At 42.7% G+C, this 16,338-nt stretch overlaps 1 protein-coding gene across 1 annotated transcript in view; it reads right to left on the reverse strand.

The window, feature by feature from the left end:
- Positions 1 to 6,215: 6,215 nt before the first annotated feature.
- Positions 6,216 to 16,338, reverse strand: part of LOC308308748 (plakophilin-2-like) — a gene marked incomplete at both ends in the record, with an annotated part of 33,747 nt that continues 23,624 nt past the window's right edge. Inside the window, 7 exons of the mRNA XM_080754201.1 lie at positions 6,216 to 6,284; positions 7,927 to 8,014; positions 8,917 to 9,109; positions 9,981 to 10,134; positions 10,473 to 10,649; positions 11,268 to 11,432; positions 13,702 to 13,819. Of these exons, the coding sequence (XP_080610327.1) occupies positions 6,216 to 6,284; positions 7,927 to 8,014; positions 8,917 to 9,109; positions 9,981 to 10,134; positions 10,473 to 10,649; positions 11,268 to 11,432; positions 13,702 to 13,819 (964 nt within the window). The remainder of the gene's footprint in view (positions 6,285 to 7,926; positions 8,015 to 8,916; positions 9,110 to 9,980; positions 10,135 to 10,472; positions 10,650 to 11,267; positions 11,433 to 13,701; positions 13,820 to 16,338) is intronic.

The raw sequence follows: 16,338 nt of genomic DNA on the forward strand, positions 1-16,338 counted from the left end.
GTGGTCTGTATACACAAGTACTGGCACTGGTGTAGAACCCACAAACACTTCAAAATGTTGCAGAGCCATAACTAACGCCAATAACTCCTTTTCAATAGTACTGTAGTGTACTTGGTGCTTGTCAAATTTCTTAGAAAAGAAACTCACTGTTGAGGAATATATCACCACATCATCAATATGCCTCACAGTTTACTACCCCTGCCAGTACCTGAAACATAAGGTACCTTGGTGTACTCAATATGCCAGGGTTCAGATTCTGGCAAGTGGACTATGATGTATGGTTCACATTAGGATCTTACAACAGACTATAAATTAAGCATTACACACAAAATTGTATAAACCTATTACTATTGGAAAATAGCAGATATTCAAGCTCACTCGATCTTGTATATCTGCAAATTCTTTTATAGCTAAAAGGTTTGGGAAACACTGCTGTAGACCAGTGGTTCCCAAACATTTCAGGTCGAGACCCAAAAGAAAAATTAGACGTTTGCCCGGGACCCAAACAGCAGATCTACAAGCTCACAACGCTTTATTCACAAAGAATAATGCTTTTTTTGGGAATGTTTTTTGAAAATGTTTTGAAATAATAATAATTAAAAACAAAATGTAGGAAACCAAAAATTAAGGGACCCATAAAAATGTGTCCGCGACCCACAAATGGGTCCCAACCCACTGTTTGGGACAGTGGTATAGGCTAAAGCACACACACAGAGGCACAAGCACTGCTCTAGAAAAGTACAATGCTGCCCTCCACAGGCAAAAGGCTGCAACTGCTTTAGGTGTGTCCTTGTCTTGAAGGATGACATCCATATACTGTAAATGCAATGATGCTCTACAGTGCTATCACACCTGTAGGGAAGAATGCATCCTTCATTAGTAATAGTCCATTCAACACACACGGACACAGTATAATGAATTAATTAACCTGGTAACATGTAGGCTATTTGACTGTAGATGAAGGTTACAATCTACAATAAAGCTATGCGTAGCCATGAAGGAAAGATAAACATTACATGGGCCTTTATGGATATCGTTTGGTGATTGTTCAGCACAGGACTATTAAATTACTAATATTTATTTAATTGTTTTTATAAAAATTATTAAATGTTCTAAAAAAGTGATCTGAAAATGAGGCTGTTAAGTTTCAGATTTGCAACGTAAAGCCCTGCTTCATCACACAAGACTGTCACACAAAACTAGTGAAAATAGCATATCAGCAATTTTCACTACTTCAAATTGTTTTAAAATGATAACAAAAAAAGGAAGCTTACAAGGTTTCCACCAGACAATGACAATTATGAAATGTAACCCGTAACCTCGTGTCACCAGGATTTCTTGGGGGAAAGCCTGGTATTTGTTTACGGGCAGTTTGATCCGGTCTAGGCGGAAACCACAAGCAGAAGAAGTGGCGTTTCTTTGTTTTGGTTCCTCCTGTTTGTTTCCTCAATCCCTATTAAAATGCTTGAGTAGCCTAGTGTCGTCTTGCCAGTCGCTACGAGTTGGACTAAAGAACACATTTTCCAAAAGCAAAACTATGCTGCATCAAGGGGTTTATTAGGTAGGCCCTAAAAGTATGTCATTGAGCGCAGGGGAATTATTTTGGGTTAAAACTGTTTCCAGTTTGATAGTTCCGGCCAAAGTGTAGTCCATCTAGGACTACAACATGACGTAGAGTGGTTTCCGCTCCCGACTGGATCGAACATGTTTTGTCTTTAAAACTTGCATCGCATCTCCTTTGATAGGAGACACAAAGGTCTTCGGCTGACAGCAGCAATACACAAGAGATAAGAATAAAAAAAATATATAAAACCATAATTACTATGCAGGAGAATGTTAATTTGACTTTGACTAAAGCGTGATCAAATCTCACCCTCAAATCCAGCGAGGCGTCTCCAGAGCGCACCGGTTGGGATTGATGCAATCACAGCGAGTCCCTGTGGAAATATTACTTTTTAAATAAAAATGAGCCGACATGGATTTCTGAGATCGCAATACCCTGCTTCAGACACGTCTGTGTGTGCGTGCAGTGCACTGCTCAATGCCTCACGTCTGTGCTTTTCAACCTTCTTCATATATAGTTCTGTTATGTATTCGGCATTTGAGCTGGGACTGCCCATAAGTCAGAAATCTCATTAGTCCGAATTTAGTTAGGGTTAGGTTTAGGCATAGTTTACTCAGGGGTGAGGCCAAAACAGAGAAATAGGGTGGGCCTGGCAACTTCAGGATGGGCCCAGTTTGGGAAGATCTTTGTGCCCGAGGGCAATTTCTGTAAATTATTAGGGTTTTTGGGGGTTAAAACGGGTGTGGGTGGCAGCAGCAATGAACAATAATTTATAGGCTAATACAATGCATCGAGTTCCCAGCTGCACTTCATCCCAACAAAACATTTCCAAATATAAACTAACACTCCCCCTCCAAACACACAGTAGCCAACTGCTGCTAGTGTAGATGCATCATGCGAGCGACAGTTGTAAAGTAGCCTACTGTTCATTTATTCATATTAAGCAAGACGATCACACAAAACACAAAACTTTCTTTTATTTATTTTTTTGCCAAAATTGATAGGTGGGACAGCTTTCTACATGAAAACGCCCCTGGTTTTACTGAGGTTAGGGTTAGGGTTAGGTTTAGGCATAATTTTACTGAGGTTAGGGTTAGGTTTAGGCATAGTATTTTTCACCAGATTCTGACTAATGGGATGTAGGAACAATGAGGTTTTGGACCAATGCCATGGCACCCATTTGAGCCACAAAATGTAGAATATTTTGTTGTTGTTGGATAAGATTTTGTCCACAATTCCATGCTGTATTGATGTGATGCCATAAGACTGATCAAAAATGAAAAATCTGTAATTGTTGTGACGGTAGGTTGCAGGGTGCCATGGCATTAGCAGTAGGAGCGAGATCATTTAGCGACCTACAACCGGGTCGCAACGTGGTCGGTAGTTTTCAGCGACCAGGTCGCTAAATCAACCGACCGGGCCGGTAAATCACCGACCGTGCCGCTAAATCGACCGACCGGGTCGCTAAATCTATAGCGACCGGCCTGCAGTTTTAGGTCGGTAGATTTAGCGACCCGATTGGTAGATCTAGCGACCCGGTCAGTAGATTGTGCGCCCCGGTCGGTAGATCTAGCGACCCGGTCGGTAGGTTGCGTCGGCAGGTTAGTTACTGAGGTACGGTTACTGAGGTTAAGTTTAGGGTTAGGGTTAGGGTTAGTAGCCCGGTCGGTGGATAAGCGACCCCGGTCGGTGGATTTACCTACCCGGTCGGTGGATTTAGCGTCCCGGTCGGTGGATTTAGCGTCCCGGTCGGTGGAATTAGCGTCCCGGTCGGTCGATTTAGCGACCCGGTCCGTGGATTTAGCGTATAAGTATGGGGATGATCTTGACGTCATTACCAGGACGTCATATGGACTTTTTTATTTGACAGGATTATTGTTATCGTTTGTAATGTTAGTTGAAATATGAGCATATACGGTAATTTTCTGGGACATATCTGACCAGGACGTCAGTTTTCGTGGGCAGGATTTATTTTGGTTTATTTGGCCAGATCTGACTAGTCATGGTTAGAATTGATCTGGCCCCAATCGAGACGTCACTGATTGGTCCAGGTCCTGACCACGCTTGCTGGGATACATATCCTATCTTTGCACTACACACAACATTTTCACAGAATGTTCTCCCTTGAATAGGCAGGTGTAGACACACAATGTCTTGTTTTGCAATAAAGAAATGTAATTAAAGAATAAAAATCAACTTTTATTCTATGTATTCTAGAGCTATGAACTCTGTATATGCATTCGGTTCGAAGTGAAGCGGCATGTGTTCTAGAGTTCCAGAGCTCAGAATTCTGAATTCTGAATGATTTTATCTGGAGGGCCGAATTGTCATGTGAAGCTTGACCAATCCTCAAAGTATGGTCTCATTGGACATTTTTAATCATCCAATCATCAGACCGGGACGGACACTACACACATATTCTGGACGTACGGGACAGATAAAACCTGTTCATTCTGAAATGACCATATATGGACGTGGGGGACACACATGGGACACACAAAGCCACTCCTTGGAAGCGGCTTTCACCGCTTCAAAAATAAACAGGCAAGTATTGATAAAAGGAATTTATACAGTAAGACCAGAGGCATACACATGATGCATTATAGCTCATCAACATCAACTATTTTCCTTCGTAAGCTTTCATCCTTCATAAATGCTTTAGTACAGGGGTCTTCAGAGTTACTACAGGGGGCCCGCCAAAACTTTTTTTCCTCCTTGTTGAACCACTTGAATCCCAGCGTCCATATTCTAAGAACTTTAGAAAAAAATAACAGATCTACAAGCTCACAACGCCTCGTGCTGCGAGGTGTTGTGAGCTTGTAGATCGGCTATTTTCGGCAAAGAGCTTTGGTGTAGAGGGGGAAAAGAGCAGACTAAGTACAGAGTGAAAGGTGAAGGTGAAAATGTACATGAATCCAAAATACACTGACGATTGTGCTGTCAAACAATGAAACTGTATGGAATCTATGAAAAGGTTGTGGGGGTCCCTGCTTCATCTCTCTCTCAGCTAAGGGGTCCCTGGCCTGAAAACATTGAAGAGCCCTGCTTTAGTATAAAGGACATTTTGGTGCTATTCATGACAGATTTCTTGGAGATGCACACTATAAAGCGGTGGTGATCCTCATCCTCATTTCCCATGAGGACTGGAGAGTCAAGTTGAGCTCAAAGTCAGAACCCAGTGCAATAATAACGATACAATTGAGCACCGCTGGTCTTAATTATCTAGCTGCCGCCATTTTGTTTCTGTGGAGTTGAAACACAAGAGATGTAGGCCTATGGAAAAAAGCACCCAACATAAACCGGTCTGTGTTCCATATTTATAACATCAAAAATAACATATTTGGTTCATTGTTTTCTCTATTAGACCATTCTATTAGACTAGATCTATTTAGCTAATTTATATTGGGGGTCAGACTTTCTATTTTTAGCAGTTTAACAGGTTCATATACCTATACCTAAACAGGCCTGTCACAAATATTACATAATTGTCTAATCGCAATTATTTGACATAATTTGCCATAATCGTCATAATCGTTTCCACGTTGGAAAAAGTTCATATATTTTCAAACATTTAAAAAAATGGTGGAAATAGCAGATCTACAAGCTCACCTCAACCTAATGTTGATGAATAGATCTGTTTAGTAATTTCACCCCCCTTCTTCATATGGGTCAACAACATTTCGAGCTCAGACTCTAAGCTGTCGTGAAGCCATCGCTCATCAGCTGCTACATACGTGCGTCGTGATGTTTTTACTGCCCCCACACCACCGGTGAATGTCGGGGGCGCCCACTGGCCTAGCAGTCTATGCGCATACCCCATCGTGCCGCGGGTTCGAGTCCCGTTCCCGACACGACATTTGCTGCGTGTCTCTCCCCATCTCCAGGCACGTGCACACATAGACATCAAAGGGGGCTTGAGCCTGTGCCCTTTCATCTGTCTGTAAAAACTGCCCTTTCCAGACCATAAATGCATTTTTTACTATGGTGAAAGAAATGCAAATGCCCTCTTTCCATGCCATACCTGAAGGCAGCATTCAATAGAATCTCCTTGTCAAAACTCTCCTGAACTTGAATGCAACGTCTTAAGTTGAAAGAATTGCCCTCTCGGTGTAGAAATCCATGCCGTTACGCCACATCTCCAGTGTTGACTTGGTTGTGTTTAGTTCAGTGGGGTTTCACACACCGAAAATAGCCGACCTCCAAGCTCACAACACGTCGCACCGCGATGCGTTGTGAGCTTGGAGGTCGGCTATTTTTGGTGCTTCCACCAAAAAGGCCCTTTTGGAACGTCCAGACCCTGCCTCTCTAACATTCTTTGCACGTCCCTGGTCCTGTGAGTCTTCTGTCCTATCAATAAAGGCATAAAAGCCCCCAAAACACATTTTAAAAAGCAAACAAACGGTGAATGTCTCACCTCTTTACACGTTATCTCCACAAATGTTTTGAAAAAAGTCTGGTTTATAAAAACACCCGAGAACATTTCAAAAAGGTCAAAGTATTCCATTTTCAGAAATGCATAGCCTGTGAGTTGCAGCTGCGCAGATGCTCCGCCTTGACGAGAACAGTGCATTGAGTGATGTGGGACCTTAAGTGTAAACGTTGACTAATGCGTTGGGAGCCTCGGTCTTGCCCGAGTCAGTCTTCCTGCTGCTTAGTCGCGGGATGAGTTCACCGCCTTCGTGGAGCGAGAGTTGATGAAATCTGACTTCCTGTAGCCGGCCTGTAGAGGGAGACAGAGAGCGATGATAGGAGATGAGATGACAGTAGGGATGGGACGATAATCGCTATTATAATTTTTATAGTGATAAAAACACTCACGATAATCTTATCGTGGCGATTTATCGTTAAATCATCCTCCGTCATGCACTGAGATTAATTAATTTACCAAGCTGCATATCCGGAATTTAAACCCTCTATAATTGGTAAATCGGACATGTAAATAACGTACTTGATACTTTTTCACCCTCTACCGAATCTCTTTGCCAAAAAATAGCTGATCTATAAGCTCACAATGCGCTGCCATGCGATGTGTTGTGAGCTTGTAGATCAGCAATTGGCAAATTTGGCAAATGTTCCACCCCAGGATAATGGATGATGGGGATATATTATTTTTGGTTATCGCGATAATATCGTAAACCGCAATTTATTTGGTCACAATAATCGTGACATGACATTTTCATATCGTCCCATAGCTAGGTGCAAGCAGAGGCTGCATCGTTCAATCTGTTCTTTTGAATGTGTTTCTGTGAATTCCTAAGACTTGACTATACATTTCAACCACAAAAACCCTAGAATCCCTATCCGGGGCTACACCCTGGTCAAAACTGGCATGGAAGTGTGTAAGCTGGTGGATCTGCCATTACCGGTGAAGAGATTTAGAGTAATGGGAAAGTAGAGTTGGCCAAGTATAGAGGGGCAATTTCTTAATCACAGAATGTGCAGCATGTGCTCTCCCATGGCTCTGTGTTGCTCCAGCAGAGTATAGTTACATATACAGAGTTCAAGTATAGCACCGAGAAGAGCCGGCCTCCAAGCTCACAACGTGTGAGCTTGGAGGTCTGCTAATTTCCATATTTTCACCAAAAGGCATGCATGTGTTTTCACCAAAAGGAATGCACGCAGGGGTGTTGCAACAAATTCTGGGCCCTGGGTACAAGGATTCACTGCAGGCCCCACAGGAATGTTCTTCATAGGGGGAGGGGGTTTAACCCATTTAGACTGGGAACGCATTATTTTGTGCTTTAACTATTGAAAAATAGCAGATATACAAGCACTTACAAGCTTGTAGATGCTGCTATTTTTTGAAAAATCTTGAAAATTCTTTGAATATTTCAAATCCTTCTAAGGTTTTTTTGAAAAACCTATGTTTCGATGTCAGTGGTGCTCAAACATTTTCTTGTGAAGTACCCCCAATCTCAAAATATTTATTTCCAGGGCCCCCCCCAGAAGCAAAATTTGAGTTACAAATGTTTGCTTAAAAAATAATACATATATTCAGAGCTTTGCACACATATTCACAACTTTTCAAAAATAGCAGATCTACAAGCTTGCAGCGCAGCACTTGGTGCCACGCTGTGAGCTTGTAGGTCTGCTATTTTTCAAGAGCTAAAGTATAAAATAATCCCAGGCCCCTCCACCTTGGGCCCTAGTAACTCAGTCCCACTTTCCCCCCTTGTGACACCCCTGTGTGTGTGTAGGAGAGCTAACCTTCCTATACGCTCCATGGAGGGGTGTGTGTGTGTGTGTGTGTGTGTGTGTGTGTGTGTGTGTGTGTGTGTGTGTGTGTGTGTGTGTGTGTGTGTGTGTGTGTGTGTGTGTGTGCGTGCGTGCGACGCCGTGCGTGTGTGTGTAGGAGAGCTAACCTTCCTATAGGCTCCATGGAGTTCAGCATGGCTCCACATGCTGTGCAGTAAGATACACGCTGCCTGGCCTGCCCTGGTTGGACCGTAGCTGAAACACAAGAACAACCTTTTAAATACATCAATTAATCAACACAATGTAATCCAGAATTCAGAATATCAACCAACTTCATTACGCGGCTCGGTTGAATGCTTGCTTCTGGTCAAACGCTGGATCCAGCAGGTGTGTTATTTATAGATAATGAGCGCACAGCTCGATAACAGGCTTCTGTCTAATCGAAGACTCAGAACGCCTGGCTGCGCTGCTTGATTTGATGCCATATACACCATGGCAGCCACGTAAACAAACGCACAATGTCATTTACAGCTAAACGCTGCTCTCAAGAATGTTTTTGAATGCATTTGAAGCGAGAAAAAGACAAAGCAGTAGCTGAAACAACACTTCCTGTGGTATTCATTCCCGTAAGCAGTTTGGAGTCTATTCATTCCAATGGGAGAGCTAACGTGAACACAGCTTCTGAACCATTCTTTAGCTCCATGGTCACTGAACTGAATATCGGACCGATGGTCACAAGCCATAACTGACGGATCGTTGCGGTTTTATTTTTTCTTCTCCGCATGAAATAACTTTTGTCGGCCGTGAACGGGGGTAACATGTCATTAGGTCGAACACCCTTTGGATCGACCACCAAGCTCTAACCCAAACCCTAATTCTAACCTCAGTCTATCTAACCTGCCGACGCTCGCGGGTGATTATTTAACCTGCCGACGCTGTTCGACCCAACGGGAGTTCGACCTATGGAGCAGTCCCCGTGAACGGGAACCCCGCGCGCACAATGGTCACATGCTGTGCACACAGAGCCCCCGGGAATCAGGTATATACTATAGGAAAAAGACCAGGGCATTTAATCTACATTAGTTATGGCAAAACTGTGGCAGTAAAAGTGTTAAACATTGTTGTTAACGCTCAGAGATGAAGTGACTCTTGCTGACCCGCTGTCCTTGGTGCTGATGTTGATGATCTTGGGCAGCGCAGCGTGGTTGACGATGGCCCTGACGTTGAGCGTGTGGTTCTGGCTCAGGTTGATCAGCACGTGGAGCAGGGACACCGTCACCTCCGTGGGAAGCTCCGCCCCTGTGTCCGAGTTGGGCAGCATCCCCACCACATCTGGCAACACCTGTTTCACTTTAGAAGTAAAAGATTTAAAAATAAATAAATAAATAAAGCAAATATTTTCCAAGTTTTTGAAATATAGCAGATCTACAAGATCGCAGCGCGGCATTCGGTGCCGCGCTGTGAGCTTGTATATCTGCTATTTTTTCAATAGCAAAAGCATAAAGAGTTCATCAGCATCCCCAACAGCTCTGGCAACACCTGTTTGACTTTAAAAGTAAAAGAAATATGTATAATGATAATTCTATAAGCCATGATATGGTAGTCCAGAACATAATCAATAAATCATTCAAGAACTGGAACTGGCAACAGACTACCTTTGTTACTTAATAATCTTTATTGACCAAGAGGGGAAATTGGCTTCACAAGTCTGATCAAACAAACAACACCACATAATAACCATATCAAACATATCACAAAGACAGATCATCAGGTCCCCAATATGCACAGAAAACCATCCTAGCGACGGGGATATAGTTACAAAACAAACTACTGTATATTGCTATTGTGTGACATAACTGAATACCGACAGAACCGAGGGTGTAATTAAATGTTAAAGATGTAGATAATGGTTGAGTAAGCATTGTGTGTAGGACTATTAGTTCATTAAAACGTCAAAAGAAAGGACATTTTATCTGGAGGTAGATAGTCCTGCCTGTCATTCACTCTGATCTTGGACAAACTAATATATAATAAAAAGCATTCTTTGTGCCGCGCTGCAAGTTTGTACATCCACTATTTTGTTTTTACTTTGCTTTTTTTATTTTTTTTACAACTGCTGATTTAGAAGGCATTTGTATTATCGGCCTCAGGTTTTAATGGGTTGACATGTAGTGTTCTTATGCAGCTCTCTGTAGCGTGACAGGTTCTTATGAATACTAACCTATGTCAGCATGCAGCTCTCTGTAGCGTGACAGGTTCTTCAGCAGAGAGACGGCCATCCTCCGCACGTCGCTCTCTCCCTGTTCTAACATCCTCTTCACCTGCTGGAGGCCGTTCTCTCTCTGCACTATGGTGTGAGCAATGGCCTCAGTCACCTACACACACACACACACACACACACACACACACACACACACACACACACACACACACACACACACACACACACACACACACACACACACACACGCGCGCACACACTCAACATACTTTTATTGTTTATCGTTGCCAAAACAAACTGCTATAACAAACTATATTTGATATGTATGTGTCATATTTATCTTTTTCAATTTAACGTAAAACAAAATACAAATGCAAAAATAGCAGATCTGCAAGCTCACAACGTGCCAAGAAGATGTGACGCGTCGCTTGCAGATTGGCTACTTTTGCCATTTGTCGTACAATTAAATATCCATCCCTCCATCCCTCCTACCCTGCCGTTGCCCGCGGTGATGTTCTGCAGCGCTCCCACGGCCGCCTCCTGGGTGCAGTGGCGCCCACTGCAGGCCATCAGGGACAGGTACATCCTCACTGTGATGGGGCTCCACAGCCACTCCACGCCACAGGGGTTGGACCTCTCCTCCAGCAGGGGGAGCTGTCGCTCCACGCTCTACACGCAGCAAACAGCAGGTCATGGGGAGATTATAGTGATTGTCAGTGATGGGGGGGAAAAGGACTAGCATTTCTGTGATGACACCAGGCCTGGAATTCTTAGTCCATTGAAATAATTAATTGAATTTAAGAGTTAAGGATTATTTTAAATGTAAAATGTAGACTATCTGCTGTGAAATTAATAGATTGGTATTTACAATCTGATCCATGCTCAGCCCTGCACAAATCAAAGACACTGGATTGGTTTAAAAATGGGGACTCAACAAAATACACTGGTGTCTACATATTGACAAGAAAGAGACAGAGGAGAAAGTGGTACAGTCAGCTGCTGGGGAATTAAGGCCACTGTGGCCTCAGGTCATGGGACGTCATAGGACTTTCACTTAACAAATAACTGAGTATGCATGTTTGGGGTCTCACAGAATATCTCCATATACAGTACATGGATCTCCAACTGGTGGTGGTAACTGGTCCGATATACATCACTGGCCAGATGGCCAAGACATGGTGCAACCTTGCCCTTTAGGTCGAGGTCACTTGACCTAGGTCAGGTGTCTTACTTGTAAAAGTATCCAATCAATCAATGAGAGCCTTGAGTGTGAACAGGTAACTGTACCTCAGTGATCTTAGCACTGCGCTGGCTGAAGCAGCCAGTGTTCTTGGCCCTGGGGGCCATGAGGCTCAGGCGGGACTGTCCCAGGTCAGTCAGGTACTTCTGGGGAAGCTCCGCCTCGATCTGGTAGGACAGGTTGTGTAGGATGCACACACAGTTCTCTATGGACTGGAGAGGAGACAGGTTGATAGGATACACACACAGTTCTCTATGGACTGGAGAGGAGACACGTTGATAGGATAGGTTGATAGGATACACACACAGTTCTCTATGGACTGGAGAGGAGACAGGTTGATAGGACAGGTTGATAGGATACACACACAGTTCTCTATGGACTGGAGAGGAGACAGGTTGATAGGACAGGTTGATAGGATACACACACAGTTCTCTATGGACTGGAGAGGAGACAGGTTGATAGGACTGGTGGATAGGATACACACAGAGTTCTCTAGGACTACAGGTTAATAGGATAGGTTGATAGGACAGGGTTTCCCAAAGTGGGTGCCGTGTCACCCTAGGGTGTCGTGAGGCCAGTCCAGGTGGTACCTCAGAATACTTTGATCATATTTGGAATTCATCATTATCACTACATCAATATCACTTCAGTTTAGTCACAAGTGACTACTTGATTTTTTTTTCTTTTCTTTTTTTTTCTTTAAGATTATGTTAAGGGTTTTTTTTTTATGCCTTTATTGATAGAACAGTAGACCGAAAAGAAATGGGGAGAGACGGGGAGCGACACAGGCCTACTGCTTTTTCCCCACCCATCTTAACCCTTAAGTTCTGTTCAGATTCACTACACCTTCGTTCTGTTCGGGTCATTTTGACCCGGGGGATATTTGGTTTAAAAAAAACAACAACATTAAATACATTTTAACTTAACAAATCATCATGATACATTGACTTTGACTCAATACCAAACAATTCATATGATATATATATGGTAAATGTTTGCATTTCTGCTTTGCTATATCACATTAAACACTGAAAGAGCTAGGCGTTTTTACTGATTTAGCTGAAATTCATGTAAAAAAACTACTTTATTTAATACTGGGCAATATTGCTCATGCTTATAGGAAATATTTTAAATCAGACAATGTTTTTATGAACATTTTTATTTTATTTTTCCAACATGCCCATTACTTGAATACTTGTGGTTCAAGAACAGGACATCATTCTCACATAGAGCTGAACACACATGTGAACACACATGAACGTCACATATGAATATACACTTGAACGTATACACTAGGACAGAGGTTTTCAAACACTTTGGTCTCAGGGCACCCCTGTAAACAACATTTTCATCCACAGCACCCCTGAATTACAGTGGTACTTTACAGCACCTTATGTTTATGTAAAATAATGTAAAATTTCCACTAAGATACAGTACAGTCACAAGGAAAACTTCAGATAAGTGAGGGGTGAGGGTGAGGGTGAGGGGTGAGGAGGGGAGGGGAGGGATGAGGAGGAGAGGGGGTGAAGGGTGTGGGGGGGGGGGGTGAGGGCGATAGGAGGGGGGAGGATGGGGGGAAGGAGGTGACTGTGCGTCTGTGTTAGTATACATGCTTTCTTTTATTTCTGTGCATCTGGGGTGGTGGGGGGGAGGGGGGTGGTGGGAGGTATGTGGGGTTGGGTTAGGGGGTTTGGAGGGGAGGGGGTAAGGGTGAGGTGAGGTGAGGTGAGGGGGGTTGGAGGGGGGAGGGGTGGAAGGGGTTAGGCCGGGGGTGATTGTGTATCTGTGTTTGTACATGATTCCTTGTATTTCTGTGCATCAGGGGAGGGGGGCTTAGGTGTGGGGGGGAGGTGTTTGTGTGTGTAGGGGGGGGGGGGGCTTCGGAAGGGGGGTGTTAGAAGTGGGGGTGACTGTGTGTCTGTGTTTTGGCATAATACTGTGTATTTCTGTGCATCTGTGCTTCCGGGTCAAAATGACCCGAACAGCACTTAAGGTTCAAAAAATATGAGGGGGTGTAGCATGGGTGTAGTGCAAAAATATATTTTTTACATGTTCATCTCAGAAGAATCTTTAAGGCCAGTGAGTTTCAGGTGGAAAAATGTTTAACTTCTACCTTTTTTTTTCCAAATGAAAATGAACAGAACTTAAGGGTTAATGAATGACTGACGCAGATTTTCTTAATTTTTTTCCACTCCGTGCAGAAAAATACGCTTTTCTGTGCACATTCTCATTGAAGCACATTGATCAGACTTCCCGCCGTGACCAGGTGTGGCGAGAACAGTTGCACACAAAACTCCATGCACGATAAAGAGAGCGAGCAACGCTTGTTTTGGTGGGTTTAAAGCTAAATGCAGGGAAAACTCTCCCATGAAATCAGGGGTTTTCAAAGGGTTAGTTGAATATAATGTAGGGGTGCCTATATATAGGCTTTATATACAGTATATATATAGGCTATATATATAAAGTTTGGTATAAAGGTACCTTATCATCTGGTTTGTAGTCAGCGATGGTCCTTCTGATGTAGTAGACCAGAGAGTCTATTAGATTGTCACATTCTCTCATGGCTTTCCTTCCGTCTGGGCCTGCTGAGCTTACATTCCTGGAAAACAACACCGTCAAAAAACACTAGAAATTATTTTGTTTACATATGATCTCATGAAACTCTTAAGACCAGGCTGGAAAGTTTTAACTAGTGTTGTAGTACTCGAGTCAATGACTCATCTCGAGTCAGGACTCGAGTCCAATTTTTCATTGACTCGGTCTCGTCTCGGTCTCGGACCATTTGACTCGGGACTCGCCCCCCGCCGAGTCCACTCGAGTCAAGTCAAGTCAGTACAATGCAAAGGAAGAAATGTATATCCATATGTTGAGGAGCCCATTAACGTTAACATTAAGAGCGTTAAGTAATGCAGCATAGGCTATCTGACGCGCATCTGATAAGCACACGCACTACTGTAGCACGCACGCACACACACACACACACACACGCACACACACACACACACTGAGCCCCTGCAGCGGCAGCCAGCAGACAACACTGAACACAGTCCACTTTACTTTTCTTTTCTCCTACCTGCAGTATATCCTTGTGTTGTGTTCCAAATAAATAATTCCATAGTGTAGTAAACAGCTTCCAAACACGACGTTGTGTGTAGTTTAAATCATCCACGCGCACTGCTGGATTAAGATGCAACGTCTTGTTTTCTTTCCAGCTGTAAACTATTAATACTCGTTAAGCAAGCCTCGTCCGAAAGTTTAACAAAGTAGGCTACACTGATTGAGACAAATCAAAACAACAGTGACATGGGGTATTTTTTGCATTGTTTGACAGGCATCAGACTAAAATGATATAAGGTATTTATCACCTTAAATAATGAAATGCAAAAAGGCATGTAATGTGTTTGAATGGGGAAACTAATAATTTATTTTTGGTCAAAATAAAATAGTTTTTCATTAAGATAACATTTTGTTTAATAAGTTTTGCCATAATCATGCAGCTCTATTACAACGACAGAGCTAAAACAGCAATGTTTAAAATGTTATAGCCTAGACTACATTAGTATAATTATTTTGTAATTAATATTATTTTTTTAATATCATGACATTAGACTGGATAATCATCGCCTGTGATTTGGGATATTGTACTACAGTATAAGTCTTATTTGTACTATTATATTGGCACTCAAAAGTAGGCCTACTTGTTCTCTGCCTGGGGGAAACATTTTCATTGGAGCAACTCTAATGTCTGTTTGGGAAAAATGGTAGCGGCAGTAACTAGTTAATACCTTTAAGTAAGGAATACTTTTTAAAAGTAACCTTCCCAACCCTGGTACTAATTTAGAGAGAGACTGAACATAAATGAATCCATCATTCACCATATCTGATTGATGTCATTATGTAAAAACGAGCAGACATTTACAATTGCATTTGGCTCACAACATCACATTCAGCAATGGAGTAGCCTACTGTAAAATGCCCTCAAACCTAAGGTGCCGGCTACATGGAGCTGGATATTTTGGCTGTGAACCGGCATCAAACGCTTAGCCGGAATCGGGTCGCGGGGGTAACAGTTCCAACTGAGACCTCCAGATTTCCTTATCCCGAGCAACTTCCTCCACTCCCTCAGGGAGTATACCGAGGCGTTCCCAAGCCAGTTTGGAGATATAATCCCTCCATCTTGTCTAAACCACAGCAACCAAAGGTAATTTGAGGAGACCTATTATTGTTTTAATAAAGAACAAAGAACCCTCATTCCCCCAAAACAACTAAACAAAAACAACAACAAAAAAAGGTTGTTTTCTGTAGCCTACCTAAAAAAAAAAAAAAACAGGTTTTGGGGACTCGATTCAGTCTCGCCTCCCGTCAGACTCGGACTCGACTCGGACTCGACTCCCGTCAGTCTCGGACTGGACTCGGACTCGGCCCCCTCCCAGGGGGTCATGACTCGGACTCGACTCGGACCTCATATGACTTGGACTTGACTTGGACTCGCTTTAGGTGGACTCGACTACAACACTAGTTTTAACCACTTTAACCAATATTTTATGCGCTAACTATTACAATATAGCAGATCTACAAGCTCACAGCCCGGCACCGAGTGCCTCGATGACCTTGCAGGCGTCTTGCCGTGCTGGGAGCTTGTAGATCTGCTATTTTTGAAATATTGTGAAAATTCTTTGAATATTTATTATTTTTAAAGCGAACATTTTTTACTAAATTGCTTCTGGGGGGGTCCCTGGAACAACATATTTTGAGATGGGGGTCCGCGGTCAATATATAATCCCGGGGGTCCTTGACATGAAAAAAGAAGAACCACTGATGATAGGATTTAGAAGACATATAGAATCGGGTCAAATATTCAAATACTTGCACAAATGTTCACGCTTTGAGCTTGTAGATCTGCTATTCATTTATAATTAAAGCATAAAATAATGGTTAAATTAATAATGCATAATAATGCGTTCTTAATGGGTTAAATCATTGTCAGACAGTAAACCTGACATCCTAACATTACAAGCCAACATGGATTACCCCCCCTTAATGATTTACTATTATTAACAATCATAAAACCAATTAACAATGTGTGGTAGTTAGAACAAGCACTCCTATATAATGTAT

This window comes from Nannobrachium achirus (assembly GCF_963921795.1).
Source record: "Nannobrachium achirus genome assembly, chromosome: 23".
NCBI lineage: Eukaryota > Metazoa > Chordata > Actinopteri > Myctophiformes > Myctophidae > Nannobrachium > Nannobrachium achirus.